Raw genomic sequence first — 12,763 nt, 5'->3', positions numbered from 1 at the left:
GCGAGGTGCGTGCGGTGCCGCGATGCCCGGCGGCGGGAGGGCCCCGACGTAGCGGCGCGGTGCCGCGGGGCGGAGGATGGCGTGCGGCGGCTGCTGCTGCTCGGGCGCGGGGCGACTGAACGCGGATAACGCGCGGTTCCTGCTGCTGGCGGTGCTGATCGCGCTGTACATGCTGTGCGGCGCCGCCGTCTTCTCGGCCATCGAGCTGCCCGGCGAGCGGCGGGCCAAGCAGCGCTGGGAGGAGCGGCTGCAGAACTTCACCCGCCGCCACAACCTCAGCCGCGCCGAGCTCCGCGACTTCCTCCGCGAGTACGAAGAGGCGAGCGTGGCCGGCATCCGCGTCGATGACATCCGGCCCCGCTGGGACTTCACCGGCGCTTTCTACTTCGTGGGCACCGTCGTTTCCACGATCGGTGAGTGCCGGAACGCGGCGGGGTCGGTGCGCGGTCTCTCCCCGCCGCGAGGGGACGGGGCGGGCGGCGGCCGCTCCTCGGAGCGCAGCGGAGCGGGGTCGGGACGAGCAGCCCCGCGGGCTGGCGGGGCAACGCCGAGGGCTGCGGGGGGGGAACTGCGATCTGTGCCGTCACCGCCGCGATAAGCGGGGCCGCTGCCTCTTGCTAATGGTACTTCCGATTCTAATCGGTTTCCCTCCGCACGAGAAGCGCTCTGAGGAATGGGTCTTTCGCTGCCAGCAGCGCTTCTTCAGGCAGTCCCCGTTACCTCGCGCTCCCTGGCAGCAGGTGCGACGCCTCACCCTGCCCACGGTGGGCGAGTGTTGGCCCAGCCGGGTGTTACCGCTGGGCGCTGCCCCGTGGTTCTGCTCAGCCTTCCCCAGCACGGGGTTCCTTCGGTCTGAAGTTGATTTGGTGGTGAATGGTGTCGTCGGGCTGGCTTTGCGTTACCTCAGGGCAGCGGGTGCAGGTGCTCTGAGTCTGTACACCTTCAGTCTGGATGACCTCAGAAGTGTGCTTGTGTGTTCTGCCGAGCTACTGCTTTAAAATGACTTGCAGCGTTGTTAAGCCGGTACTTGAGAACTGTGTTTGTCGTTGAGACATCCCCTGTAAGGTTTGTTTTGCGTATGACTGAAGTACAGTGGTGATCCTAACCTTTGCTATTGCAATAGAATCGTAGGGAACAGAGCTGGGACATCTCCCCGCTCCACCTCCGTTCCCCATCTGCTATGCAGTTACTTCCCCACAGGTGTTTTCAACAAGCTGGTGTTTGAACAAGCTGGTGTTTCAGAATTTGCAGTGCTGGAGATTCCACAAGGAATCAAGCTCAGTGCATCTGCACCCTCACTAGAAAAACAGTTTTTCCCAATCCCTACCTTACTGAAACTTAGTGATTTTTCATGTTTTTGTCTTGTTCACATTAAACACAGAGCATGGCTTTTTTGTGTGCGCAGAGGCTGTAGCAGCATGTCCATTCAGTCTTTTCCCAATGCAGAGAAGCGCAGCACTGTAAAACCACATTGCAGTGATGTAGTTAATCCTCACCTGTAATACTTGGTGCCAGTAGTTCCGAGTGTTAATATTTATTTTTTTCTTGTGTACAGAGATCGTTGAGGGGAGCAGACTCTCTGTGGTCTCATTAGCTCTAATTACTTTAAGGGCAAGCACCACTTAGCCACTCGCACTTCCTAGTAATTCCTTTGATTTGCTGATTGCCATTGCCCACAGTTTGGCACTGTGTTTCTACAGATGATGCCACAGAGAACCATTTTCCTTCAGTTCATATATAGTCAGTATTCTGACAGCTTACATTCTGCACTTTCTGGCTTTGCTCTCAGCCTCATCAGTGGTGTTGTTTTCCCAGTTTTATCAGTTTTGTCACGATATTAATCTTACACATTTTGAGTCTTAGCAGTGGCATCACTCTTTAACCATCTCAGAAACGTGGCTGCCCTGTGAGGCTGGCTGTGTGTTCCAACACTTAGCCTGTGGCAGACAGGACTTTCTAGATGCTTGCAGGCCAGCGGTGATTTGGTTACATCCCCGAGGCTGCACCACACAGGAGCTTTCTCCTGTGTGCTCTGCAAGCACTTGTTTGCTTGTAACTGTATTGTGGCTGGTCCTAACGCTAGGCTGTGTTTTATACATCTCTGATCAATACTTCGGCTCTCGGTGCCTTATGAACAGCCACACCTTCCTTCATGTCCCATTACAGTGCCTCGGAATTAATGCTTGAGTCTATCTGGGACCTTGCTAAGCTGAGGGAACCGGAAGGATTCGTTTTTGTGTTTTTCAGTCTGTCTGTCTGGTGGCTACAGACATTTCCACAGCTAAGTAAAGTTTTATGCTTTCAGCTAAAAGCACTTTTTCAGGAATTAGTGCTTTTGTAGTACATTCCTTATATCTTCCAGTGTTTGTATTATTTACTATCAAAGATTTTGATTTAGCAGGTAAATTTGTAAATCAGCCATCTTTAATTTCTTCTATAAATTCTATTTTATTGTTGTTCTTTTCTCATCCACCTGGTGAAAATTATTTTGCTACTGTACCAGAGTAAATGTACTTCTTGTGCAATAAGGAAAATCCAGCAGCTCTGGTATGCTGCTGAGGCATCACTGAGGCATTACCTATAGCATCAACTGCCTGTACTTTTATTGGAAAGATTTATCATTGTGGGGTTTTGGCTCCGAGATGAAAGAAAATAGAGTTTTGTAATATCTAAGAGAATGATACTGTCTTTTAATTAAGTTTCACATAAAATATTTCTCACCTAGATATCAGCTTTTGGTATCAGTGCATTGAATCAGGAATTTGAAACTAAATATAGCTGACCTATATTTATTTGTCAAGAAAATACAAAAACTAAACAGTGGTACTATTAAAAGTAATTAGTTTGTTTCAGTTTAGTAATTTATTTAGTAATTTTTAATTTATGATTTTTTTATTTTATTTTATAAATTTTATTTTATGTAGTAATTTTATGATCCTGTATTAAGCAGTTATCCATATAGTGGAAAGATTAGAAGTCTAAGCAGGCAGCTGTCTCACTCCGATTTGTAGGAGGAAGAGGTTCTTTTTAATGTATGTCTACCCGTCAATGAGATTAAGACATAACAGGTCAAATGTTAGTTGCTTAGGGAGGTGGGGTAGGGATAGAAAAGAGATAAGAAATAAAAAAGCAAGGAGTCTTTGTAGAAAGCAAGAGAGAGAGTCACCACCGTGGGTCCAACAAGGCTCGTAGTTCAGACACTGATCTCCAGTAGGATGGGGCCGTTGGAGGTTGTGTTATTTGGTTGACGTCTTCTTTTTTCCTCCTCATAATAACGAAGGTACAACTTAAATAAGTCCAAAGTGGTCGAGTCAGCTCTTTTTGGAGAGCCAGCTCCTGGCCTTTTGATCTCCACAGGAACCTCTTTGTTCTCATCTTCCGGGCCTTGCCAGCAGGTAAGATGGAGCAGGGAGGCATTTGTACCTTGCCTTCACAAGATACAGTGGTATCATCCCCCTGTCTCCCGTACCAGTTATCGGGTCGTAGGCCAGATCTTCCACCAGTAAACACTCCTGAGCACTCTCTTTCAAAGGCAATCACCTCCAATGAAGTGCTTTCAAATGTAAAACTGTACGCAAAGTGTTGCTGCGGACACCCACCACTTTCCTCTTAGATAAGGCAGAGTCTTATCATAAAAAAATACCTCAGAAAGCAAACTTTGAGACGTGATCTTTCACAGCAGCCATCAGTGCCTGCCCAGCTGAGAGAAGACCTGCCCTAGCCAGATCCTGAAAAAGATAGGGGCAAAGCCTCTCCATCAGTGAAGGCAGCTACCTGTTGGGAGGAGCCTATGTGTATAGAATAAACAAATCACAGAATATCCTGAATTGGAAGGGACCTATGGGGATCATCAAGTCCAACACCTGGCTCCACACAGGGCCATGTATGTTGCAAACTCTTCCATAAACCCACTTTGTTTTCCAAGTTAGATGTCCACTTCCCATATAATAAGACCAAGTTGGATGGGGCCCTGGGCATCCTCATCTAGTGGGCCACAGCCCTGCCTGTGGAAGGGAAATTGGAACTCTGTGGAAGGGAAATTGGAACTGGATGATCCTTAAGGTCTCTTCTAGCCCAAGCCATCCTATGGATTTGTGATAATGTACTGCACCTTTTGCTTAGAAATCAGGGGGTAGTAATGTCTGTAAGAGGTCGGAGTGGCTTCTTTCTTAGAAAGGACTTGAAGCAACATCTCTGTGTCTCAGCAGAAAGCCCTAACCACTGATCTGGGCAATAATTTTAAGCAGAGGCTCTCAGTGTTCTCTGAAATTTTCGTGTTGCATAGACTAAGAAAATCTTCCGTAGACTAGAAAGTAAAATGAAGTCTGAGTCATGGTTTGCACTTCAGTGAATGCAGTTTTATACTGAACGGTGCAACAGTTGGTAGTCTCCAGGAGCTCAGCAATTTTGGACTGTAAGATCCCAGCCACCAACAGACACTCAGTTATCTCAGGACCTCTGTGGTAACTCAGGACAGTAGTGACTCGAGGAGGTAGGGAGGTGCTTGAATGTTGGATTGCTGCTTGTCATTCATGGTAGACACCTCAACATCCTCAGTTCCACTCGGAAGTGGATGCTGATACCCCTGAGTGATACAGAGGGCTGGCATCATGGGGGCACAAAGGTCTTCCTTCTCTGCTCTTTGAAACACTGGAAAAAAAACAGTTACTGACTTCAGTTGCATCAAAGGAAGAACTTATCATTAATGTCTCCTTATCTCTTCTACATCTGTCTTCCTGTAAATAACAAAATCAAAACAAATTTGTTTCCCTTTTTTGAAAAAGAACCCTGTCCCCATCTCATCCAGTATTGTGGTCTTGATTAAAAGCTGTTTATTTTAACTCTAAAAGACATAAAATATGTATTGTAATAAAGGCGTAGCCTAAAGAAAGTAAGTGATCAAACTGTTGTATGATGTGGCGTATGTGTGACCACCCTCACAGCATAAGAGGGTGTTCAGTTTGTGCCTGTTGCTTCTTGTGTTTTCTGAGTGAACTGCTTGTGAAGAGTGAGGCAAAGGAGGAAGTCATATTTTCACAAACTGAGTTGCATTTTCTGGAAAAAAATATAAAATTAGAATCTTTCCTCTGCAAGAAGCTGCAGCATGTTGTTCTGGAAGCGTATGGTCTTGGTACAGGGTGAGTTGAGATTTGTCCCCTGATGCATTACTTGCTGCACAAGAGGTGAGATTTGCTTGTGGGAAACACCTACTACTGAGGGTCATTACACCCAAATATAAAAAAAGGTGGGGGAGGAATAATGTCTAGCAAAACACCAGGGTCATGCAAACCAGGGAGCTACTGCCTGCAGCCATCAGATTACCCCCTCTGTATCTGCATGGTGAGACAGGGTGGTGGCTGCTCTGCATGCTCCACTGGTGGCCAGGGGCCTGGTGACACAGAGACCAAGGGACGTGCTGTTACCAACCGAACTTGATCTGCATGCCTAAACTACTTAAACTTGTGCAACTCAAGGTGCATTGTTCTTCTGGATTACATTTTCCTTACTGTTTATGCTGCAAACAGTTCTAATAATTCAAAGCAGTGACCTGCTTTAGCCAGTGAGCTGTAACAGAGACTGAGTAATCCCAGGTGGGAGAATGAGATAAGTTGACAGGAGTTAGTGTTTTCTTTTTCATAGATCATTCATGTTCTGGATTTTTCTTATTGTGGACTCTGGAGGTTTTTTTATTTGCTAAGTCAGCACTTCAGCAAAGTTGTGTGTGTGCAAGTGTGTCCTACTCTTCAGAGACGAGCAATAGAAGTCATTGCTTTTAGTCATGCTTGTCTCTGTACCAGTCATTCATTATGAGAAGAATGTGTCATCTCTTTGCTTTGTTTTGTCCTGTGGCTCCCGTCCCTGAATGTTAGTTGCCTAATCATGAACTTCAGAAGATACCATCTGACCTGAATGGAAACCCTTGCACGTTTTCTTTTAAAGAGATCTCTCTTTTTTCTTAAAATCAGGGGCACACAGCTTTTATATAAAAACATGTGCATAAAGTCCTGCCCTGGGTGGAGAAGTTTGGGTTTCAGTTTCCTGCTCTGTCCCCTCCAATTTTGACTATATTTGTTGAGGACACAGCCCACATACCTGTTCACCTGTGTTTGGTGGAGGGTGATGTGCACGTAACTTTCAGTTTCATGGCTCCTTTACTGACTCCAAGATGTGTTTCACCAAGATTGGTCTCAATGATGGAGACTCCTGTATCTCCTTGTTCAGATGGGGGCTGTTCCAGGGGTTCTTCTGGGGTGCTGAACTTGCAGGTATGACAGAACAAGACCATGAAGGGACCCCAGACTGCACTTCTGGAGCTACCGAGCTTCTGAATCCTTTTCTGGGTATAAGGTGCTTTTAGTCATCTTGCCATACTCATTAGCAAAAGTGCTAAAGATTGTGCTGTGCTGCTTAGGTTCTCCTTCAGATTAATTAAAATATATATATATACATATATAACATTTATTTCCAACAAGAACCAATGGTTCTCTTGCCTCTTGCTTTCCTTAATTGTAGAGCTTCCTGAAGGATGGAAATACACCAAATATCAGAGCAAGTCGTGATGACTTGAGTTAGTATGACCCCCACTCTCCCTTTGAATCCACTGCATCCTGCAGTCTCTGACCTGATAATCACAGTTCCACTTGTATGCTGGAAATGTGGAATATAAGAAGCTGAGAGTCATGTCTGATGTCTTTTCCCTTTTGGCCTACTTTAAAAATGATTAGCTTCCAAGATGACAAAGGTTGGTGCGTATTCAAAGATCTTCTGCTTTCAGTGCTGAAAACTGAAGTCTGATGGGCAGAAATAGTGTATGAGAAGGACTTAATAAAAACATGGCAATAATTGATGCCTCATTAACTGTGGTCAATTTAAAACGAAAAGCATGTCTGGTGAAGTAAGTAACATTCAGCAAGGAGATGAAATTTAGAAGGGAGCATTTTTCATATTTTATGAATATGAAAGAAACAAGGCAAAAAAAAAGTTGCACTGGTTGCTTTGGAGGTGTTTGTTTGTTTGTTTGTTTTTCCAGAAGATATTGAAACACTTCTGACGGCCTGCATTGTGTAAATAGAGCAGAGTGGGGCTGCTTGCTTGCTTTTTTTCTTTTTTCAAATAATGTAGCAGTTGCATTAAGAGTGCCAAGAGGATTTTAATTAAAGATTGAAATGCTCTCTTAATATGTGTTTAAAATGGAGCTAGAAAAGAAAGAGGAACAAGGATTGTTCAGTGCCAACAAGAGGAAGCAGAAGACAACCGGAAAAGATGAAATCAGAAGCAGCAAAAAACAAGGTTTATTTGACATGCAGGCTAGTGTTAGAGTGGGGAAAAAAAAAAAAAGCAGAATCTTTCTTCTCATACTGATACTTTAACAGTAAATGTTTTTCTAGTGCATGTGAAAAAGGCTTATGTTAGTTATAGGACATCTTTAAAACCTGAATTCAAGTAGTACCAATCTGATAGCCCAGAAAGTTGTTCCCTAAGTGTATGCCTTGTAGGCTATGTGACAGATTCCCTTCCTTTGGGCTTAGGGGGGACAGTTCAGGAAAGACATCTCTGGAGCAAAAGGCTCTTCACTTTATATTCCTATCTTTCATCTCTCTCTCCCTGTGTTCTGTTTGCCAAGGAAGGTGCTCAGGGTGATGGTAAACTGGGACAGACCTGTTGAAGTGCATCCAGAAAAGGGCCACAAAAATGATCCATGGAATGGAATACTTCTCCTGTGAAGACAGGCTGAGGGAGCTGGGGCTCTTCAGCCTAGAGCAGAGAAGGCTGCATGTTCACCTGATAGTGGTGTTTTAGTATCTAGAGGAGCTACAGTAAAGAAGGGCACAGACTCCTTAGCAGGGTCTGTGGTGATAGAGTAAGAGAAAATGGTTTAAAGCTCTAAGAGAGTGGATTTAGGTTAGATATAAAGAAAAAAAATACAGTGAGGGTGGTGAGGTACTGGAACAGGTTGCCCAGAGATGTGATGCCCTATCCCTGGAGACTTCCAAAGTGAGGCTGGATCAGGCCCCGAGCAACCTGATCTAGCTGTGGTGTCCATGTTCATTACAGAGGAGTCAGACTAGATGACCATCAGAGATCCCTTCCAACTCTAAGGATTCTATGATTCTGTTTGTTTCAGAGGCTAACAAGTGATCATGAACTCACTTAACTGCTACCAGCCTAGGAGTGCATCTGTCAGGAAAACTAGAATGTTCTCCACATTTGAAGGACTTATTTGCCCAAGTGTATGGGAACTGTTGAATCATGGCCTGAACCAATCATGGTCACCTGAGGTGAGCACCGAGTCAGCCACAGGGGCACAGGTGAACGTGATGTACTTGTGTGATTGGAAGGGGTGGAGCCTGGCTCCACCTCTCCCAAACCCCATTTAAGGGCTGACCACCACTAGGGAAGCATCTCTTCTCGGAGATCCCTCCTGTGTGGAGTCAGTGGTAAGCCTCTACCATCGTAAAGGTGAGCCACTCTATTTTGCTAGTTGTCTGTATACCATCTACATAAGCCTACTGAAAATATACCATCTTCTGTACTATTTTCGTTGAGTGCCATTCTTGGGGATTATTTGCCCTACACCAAGTAAATAATTGGTTCACTGAAATAGTTACTGATTAATGTATAACAGACCAGTATAAAGAAAAGATGCAAAAACAAAAAAGTAGAAAGGAGAATGGTCCTTATGATGAAGGAATGGCTGCTAGCATGTATGCAGAACAAAGTAGAACTTCTTACATTGAGCAAACCATGCAGTAGGAAAGAAGTTTGAGATAAAATCTTGGAAATCATATTTTGTGCCATTTACAAACAAGGTCTAAAAACAAACAGGAGTGGTAGCCTAACATGTTCTTTCTTAGACATGAGTTGAAGCAACATATAAGTAAGCCACAAGGTTAAGGGAAAGGCCAAGTGAGTTATCCTGTGTATGTTTTATTACTTCTTGTCAGGGTGTATGTCAGAGTCTCCAAGTGATTTCCAAGTCATCCAACTTTACTGAAGATATCCAGACTAGATCAGATGAATTAATGTGTCCTAATCTGTTTCTCTTTCCTGGACAGAAGAAAAAACATGAGATTCCAAGTGCAGAAGTTCATAATAATACTAGTGGTGTTGAAAATTAGTTGAATAAATCCCAGCATAGCAACGAAAAAATGGGCACCAGGAGGGCAGCAGAATCAAAACAGCACACCCCTGCTGGCAATGCTGACTATAGCTTCTCTGCTGCAGAGATAATATTACTTAAATAAGTACTTAGAAGCATTCTGTAATCTGCAGAGGAAATAATCATATGAATTATGCTCTCTCAAAAAGATTGAGATGAGACTTTTTTTGTCCAGGGCATAGGACTTGATTCCAGTGGTGGATTTACTTAATACAAGTTAATGTGCTGGGAAATGAGCACAAATTCTCCTACAAGTTTTTCAAACATAAAAGCAAATAAGGAGGAAACTGTCTAGATTTGATGCTAACCTAGCTGCAGTGCAAATGTAGAAGACAGCTTCTGTGGCCACAAAATGACAAAGAAAACCAAGGGACTTCAAGTGCAGAAGTTTTATTAAACTCAGCAATTTGCAGTGTGCAATCTCAAAAGAACCAAAAGTAAAGAGAAATGAAGGCAGGCTAGGAATTTCTCAGAGGAAAGATACTAATGACTCTGGCTCAAGTGTAGAAGGAGGATAAGAACTGCAGTAAAAGACCAACTTGTCTAAATTTTATAGATTTCAATCATGCAGGAAAGAAGCATACAGGAAATGGTTCTGTGATCATGATGAAATGGGAGCTGTTGGAAATTCTATTCTATGAACAATTTTCACTGGATCACTGTCAGAACAGAAGAATAGGGTTTTGCTGGGGCGTGCTGCTTGTCTGTAGTCCAGAACTGCTGCTGGAGGAAAAATAAAAATAAAAAAAAAAGGAAAAAATATATAAAGAAGCTTTCAGTTAATGCTTTCCAGAAGAGAATATAGTGAAAATGTTATACAGAACAGTTTTCATGTTTGGGCTGCTGCACTTTTAGAAGGGAAGTAATTGGTATGACCAGACATCTTGAAGACAGAACTTAGACCAAAACTAGGAGAAAATGGGAATTTGAATAGCTGAGAGAAGAGACTTTTTGAATGAAAAAAAAAAAAATGTGAAAATCCTGTACAAGAAGGATTTAATACTGAGTGCACAGAAGTTAGGACATAAATTAGTGGGGCTTAAAGTATGACAAAGACAGTTCAGGATACACATAAAACATTTCCTAACATGAATGCGGTGTGATTCAGTTCTGCAGTCTCCTTAGTGAGAATCCGTCACTGCAGTCCTTTAAAAGCAGGCTTACCAGACATCACCAAGAATGGCTCTGTGAACTTCTTATGCCCCTCCAGAGGTTCTGTGATAGTACCTATTCATGATCCCTGTTAGCCTCCAAAAATAAATGCTATGTGTTCAGCCTACTGCATCTAAAACTTCTTCATCACTTTTCCATTGTATTTTTAGGATGCAGATAAAAAGCATTTTGTGTCAAATCTACGAAGAATGTACAGTTTTAAAAATAAATGTTGTTAAGCCTTCATGAAATCAAAGTAAGATTTTAATACTGGAATGAAACAGGCTTCAATTTGTGCAATTATGTTACCCTACTTACCCATCTCAAATTAAACAAACTTTTCAACAACCTAAAATAGGACTGGTCATGCACTGAGAAGCTCTTAATTAAAGCAGTGAAGTCAGATATAACAGTATCTTTACTGCTACTAGAATGAAAATACAAGATGGAAAATGATTCATTAAAAACATAGTGTAATATATATTAATGTTTACATTCATGTAAACCTTTACACACATTCTTGTGTGACTTAGAAATAAAGAGCAGGAGGGAAGTGATAAGTGCTTATTCAGCAGATGAAGAGTTAGGGCAGTTAAATTACATTTAAACTGAGTAAAGGGAGGAAGAGCATTTGTGCATACTCAGACCCAGCCTTTGCAGGGGGGTGGGACATGGCTGGGGTTTGTGTTGGGATTTTGGTTTTTTTGGATTTGTTTTTGTATAAATATTAATCAGGAAAAAAAACCCTTTGGTAAAGCTAGAACTACATCCACCTTAAATGATGGAAAATGTCAGGGGCAGTTGTGCAAAGTGTGGTTTGCTTCTGGCTCACGTGAGTTTGTAGTTGTGTATCAGATCCCACAAGTTTTAAATACATGTGGTTGGCTTCTGAATTCTTCTGGCAATATCCTCCTTAGGAGATGCCTAACAAGCAGACTCCCTGAAGTGGTCACTCAAAAATGCTGTGGAGCATAAACTCTCTGCAAAGGGTTTAAATCTGCTGAAAAATATTTCCTGAATACTGAAGCTACACCTGAGAGAAATGGGAGTTCCAACATGGCGGAGCTCCTCTGAACTGCTCCCAGCAGTATCTGATGCATGTACTGACTGCTGTGTGGTGGGAGGTTCTCTGGGGGATGTCCACCCAGACCAAACTGCATAACACTGCCGGTGTGCACCAAAGGTACCTTGGGCAAAAATCTCCCTGCTGCAATTCCTCCCTCCTTTCCTGGGATATTTGTGGTGGTTCTCCCTGAACTCATTATACAGTAAGTGCTTCTTTCCTTTGTGCTGCAGTCATGATAGGATACCTAAGAAGGTGAAAATCCACACCTTCCTGTGTTTCCTGGTCTGCTCATTTGGCTGAGAAGGGATGTATCTGTGAAAGGCCTGAGGTTTTTGCTTTATGCTAAGCATTTTCTATTGTAATGGTGATCTGTGATTAAACTGCTCAGTGTATGGTGACCTAGGGAATAGATATCAGAATTCCACAGTGCTTCTAAGGCATCTCTACATTTGTAAGACAGAAGTTCCCATGGAGCACGTGGCAGGCTGAGCCACATTGGTTCTACGTGTTGAAGCACTCAGCAAATCAGAGTTCTCTAAATGGAATGGTCAGGCCATAATGGGATTTCTTATTTCCTGGAGGGAAAATGACTTTTTTAATTGAAAGTAATGGCCTAATCAGAGTCAAGAACATTAGACGTGCTATGAAGTGGGATCAGTTGAATGAAGAACACTAATCCAAATAATCCAAACAAACTGCTTGCTGGTTATGGGAGCAGTCTTTGTGCAGTGGATGAGTGCTAGGAGTAAGACAAGTCAAGGTATAGCCAACAGTGGGGGAGGGAAAAAAGGAGAGGAAAAATATTGTCTTATGGTGATTAAAAACTATTCAGTTGAGATAATGATTTACTTAATAATTACTAATACAAAGCATTTATTTTGACTTGGATTGGACCACTTATGGAAATAAGATTATAGAAATCTTGCTATAGCAAATTTGTAATTCAGTCATTGCTGCTCAGGAGAAGGATTGAAACTCAAAGCCCAGTACAAGCTGACTGCCTTTACTGAGTTTTAACAGTATTCTTTGAAATATTATTATAAAACTTAGATTGCAAGGAAAAACATTTAGGATTATAAGGCTGTGACTTTTATAGAATTCATGTGGCTTAAGTGCCATTCCTGATGGAGGACTGTAACTTGTGGAAGCATTCAGACTTGTGAAAAGTCTATATCAGAAAAGTGGTGTTGGTTGCAAATAATAACCCAGGTTTCTTTCAACCTCAAACCAATTTTGAGTTTGAGATGTGGGTTGTTTTTTTTTTTTTTTTAGACAATGCAAATGTTTATAAGGCTGTACATATGCTTCTATCCACACAGGAAAAGTGGTGAGCATTTAGTAGAAAGCTGTTCTGTTGAAAATCCAATCGTCATTGGTCATTAGGG

At 42.9% G+C, this 12,763-nt stretch overlaps 1 protein-coding gene across 1 annotated transcript in view; it reads left to right on the top strand.

Moving 5' to 3' along the window:
* Positions 1 to 76: 76 nt before the first annotated feature.
* Positions 77 to 12,763, top strand: part of KCNK13 (potassium two pore domain channel subfamily K member 13) — a 49,285-nt gene continuing 36,598 nt past the window's right edge. The window contains exon 1 of the mRNA XM_065751633.1: positions 77 to 413. Coding sequence (XP_065607705.1) covers positions 77 to 413 — 337 coding nt within the window. The remainder of the gene's footprint in view (positions 414 to 12,763) is intronic.

Source organism: Cyrtonyx montezumae, unplaced genomic scaffold (assembly GCF_038088225.1).
Source record: "Cyrtonyx montezumae isolate F1298 unplaced genomic scaffold, pur_monq_1.0 scaffold_10, whole genome shotgun sequence".
Classification (NCBI taxonomy): Eukaryota; Metazoa; Chordata; class Aves; order Galliformes; family Odontophoridae; genus Cyrtonyx; species Cyrtonyx montezumae.
This window is presented reverse-complemented; position numbering and strand designations above follow the sequence as displayed.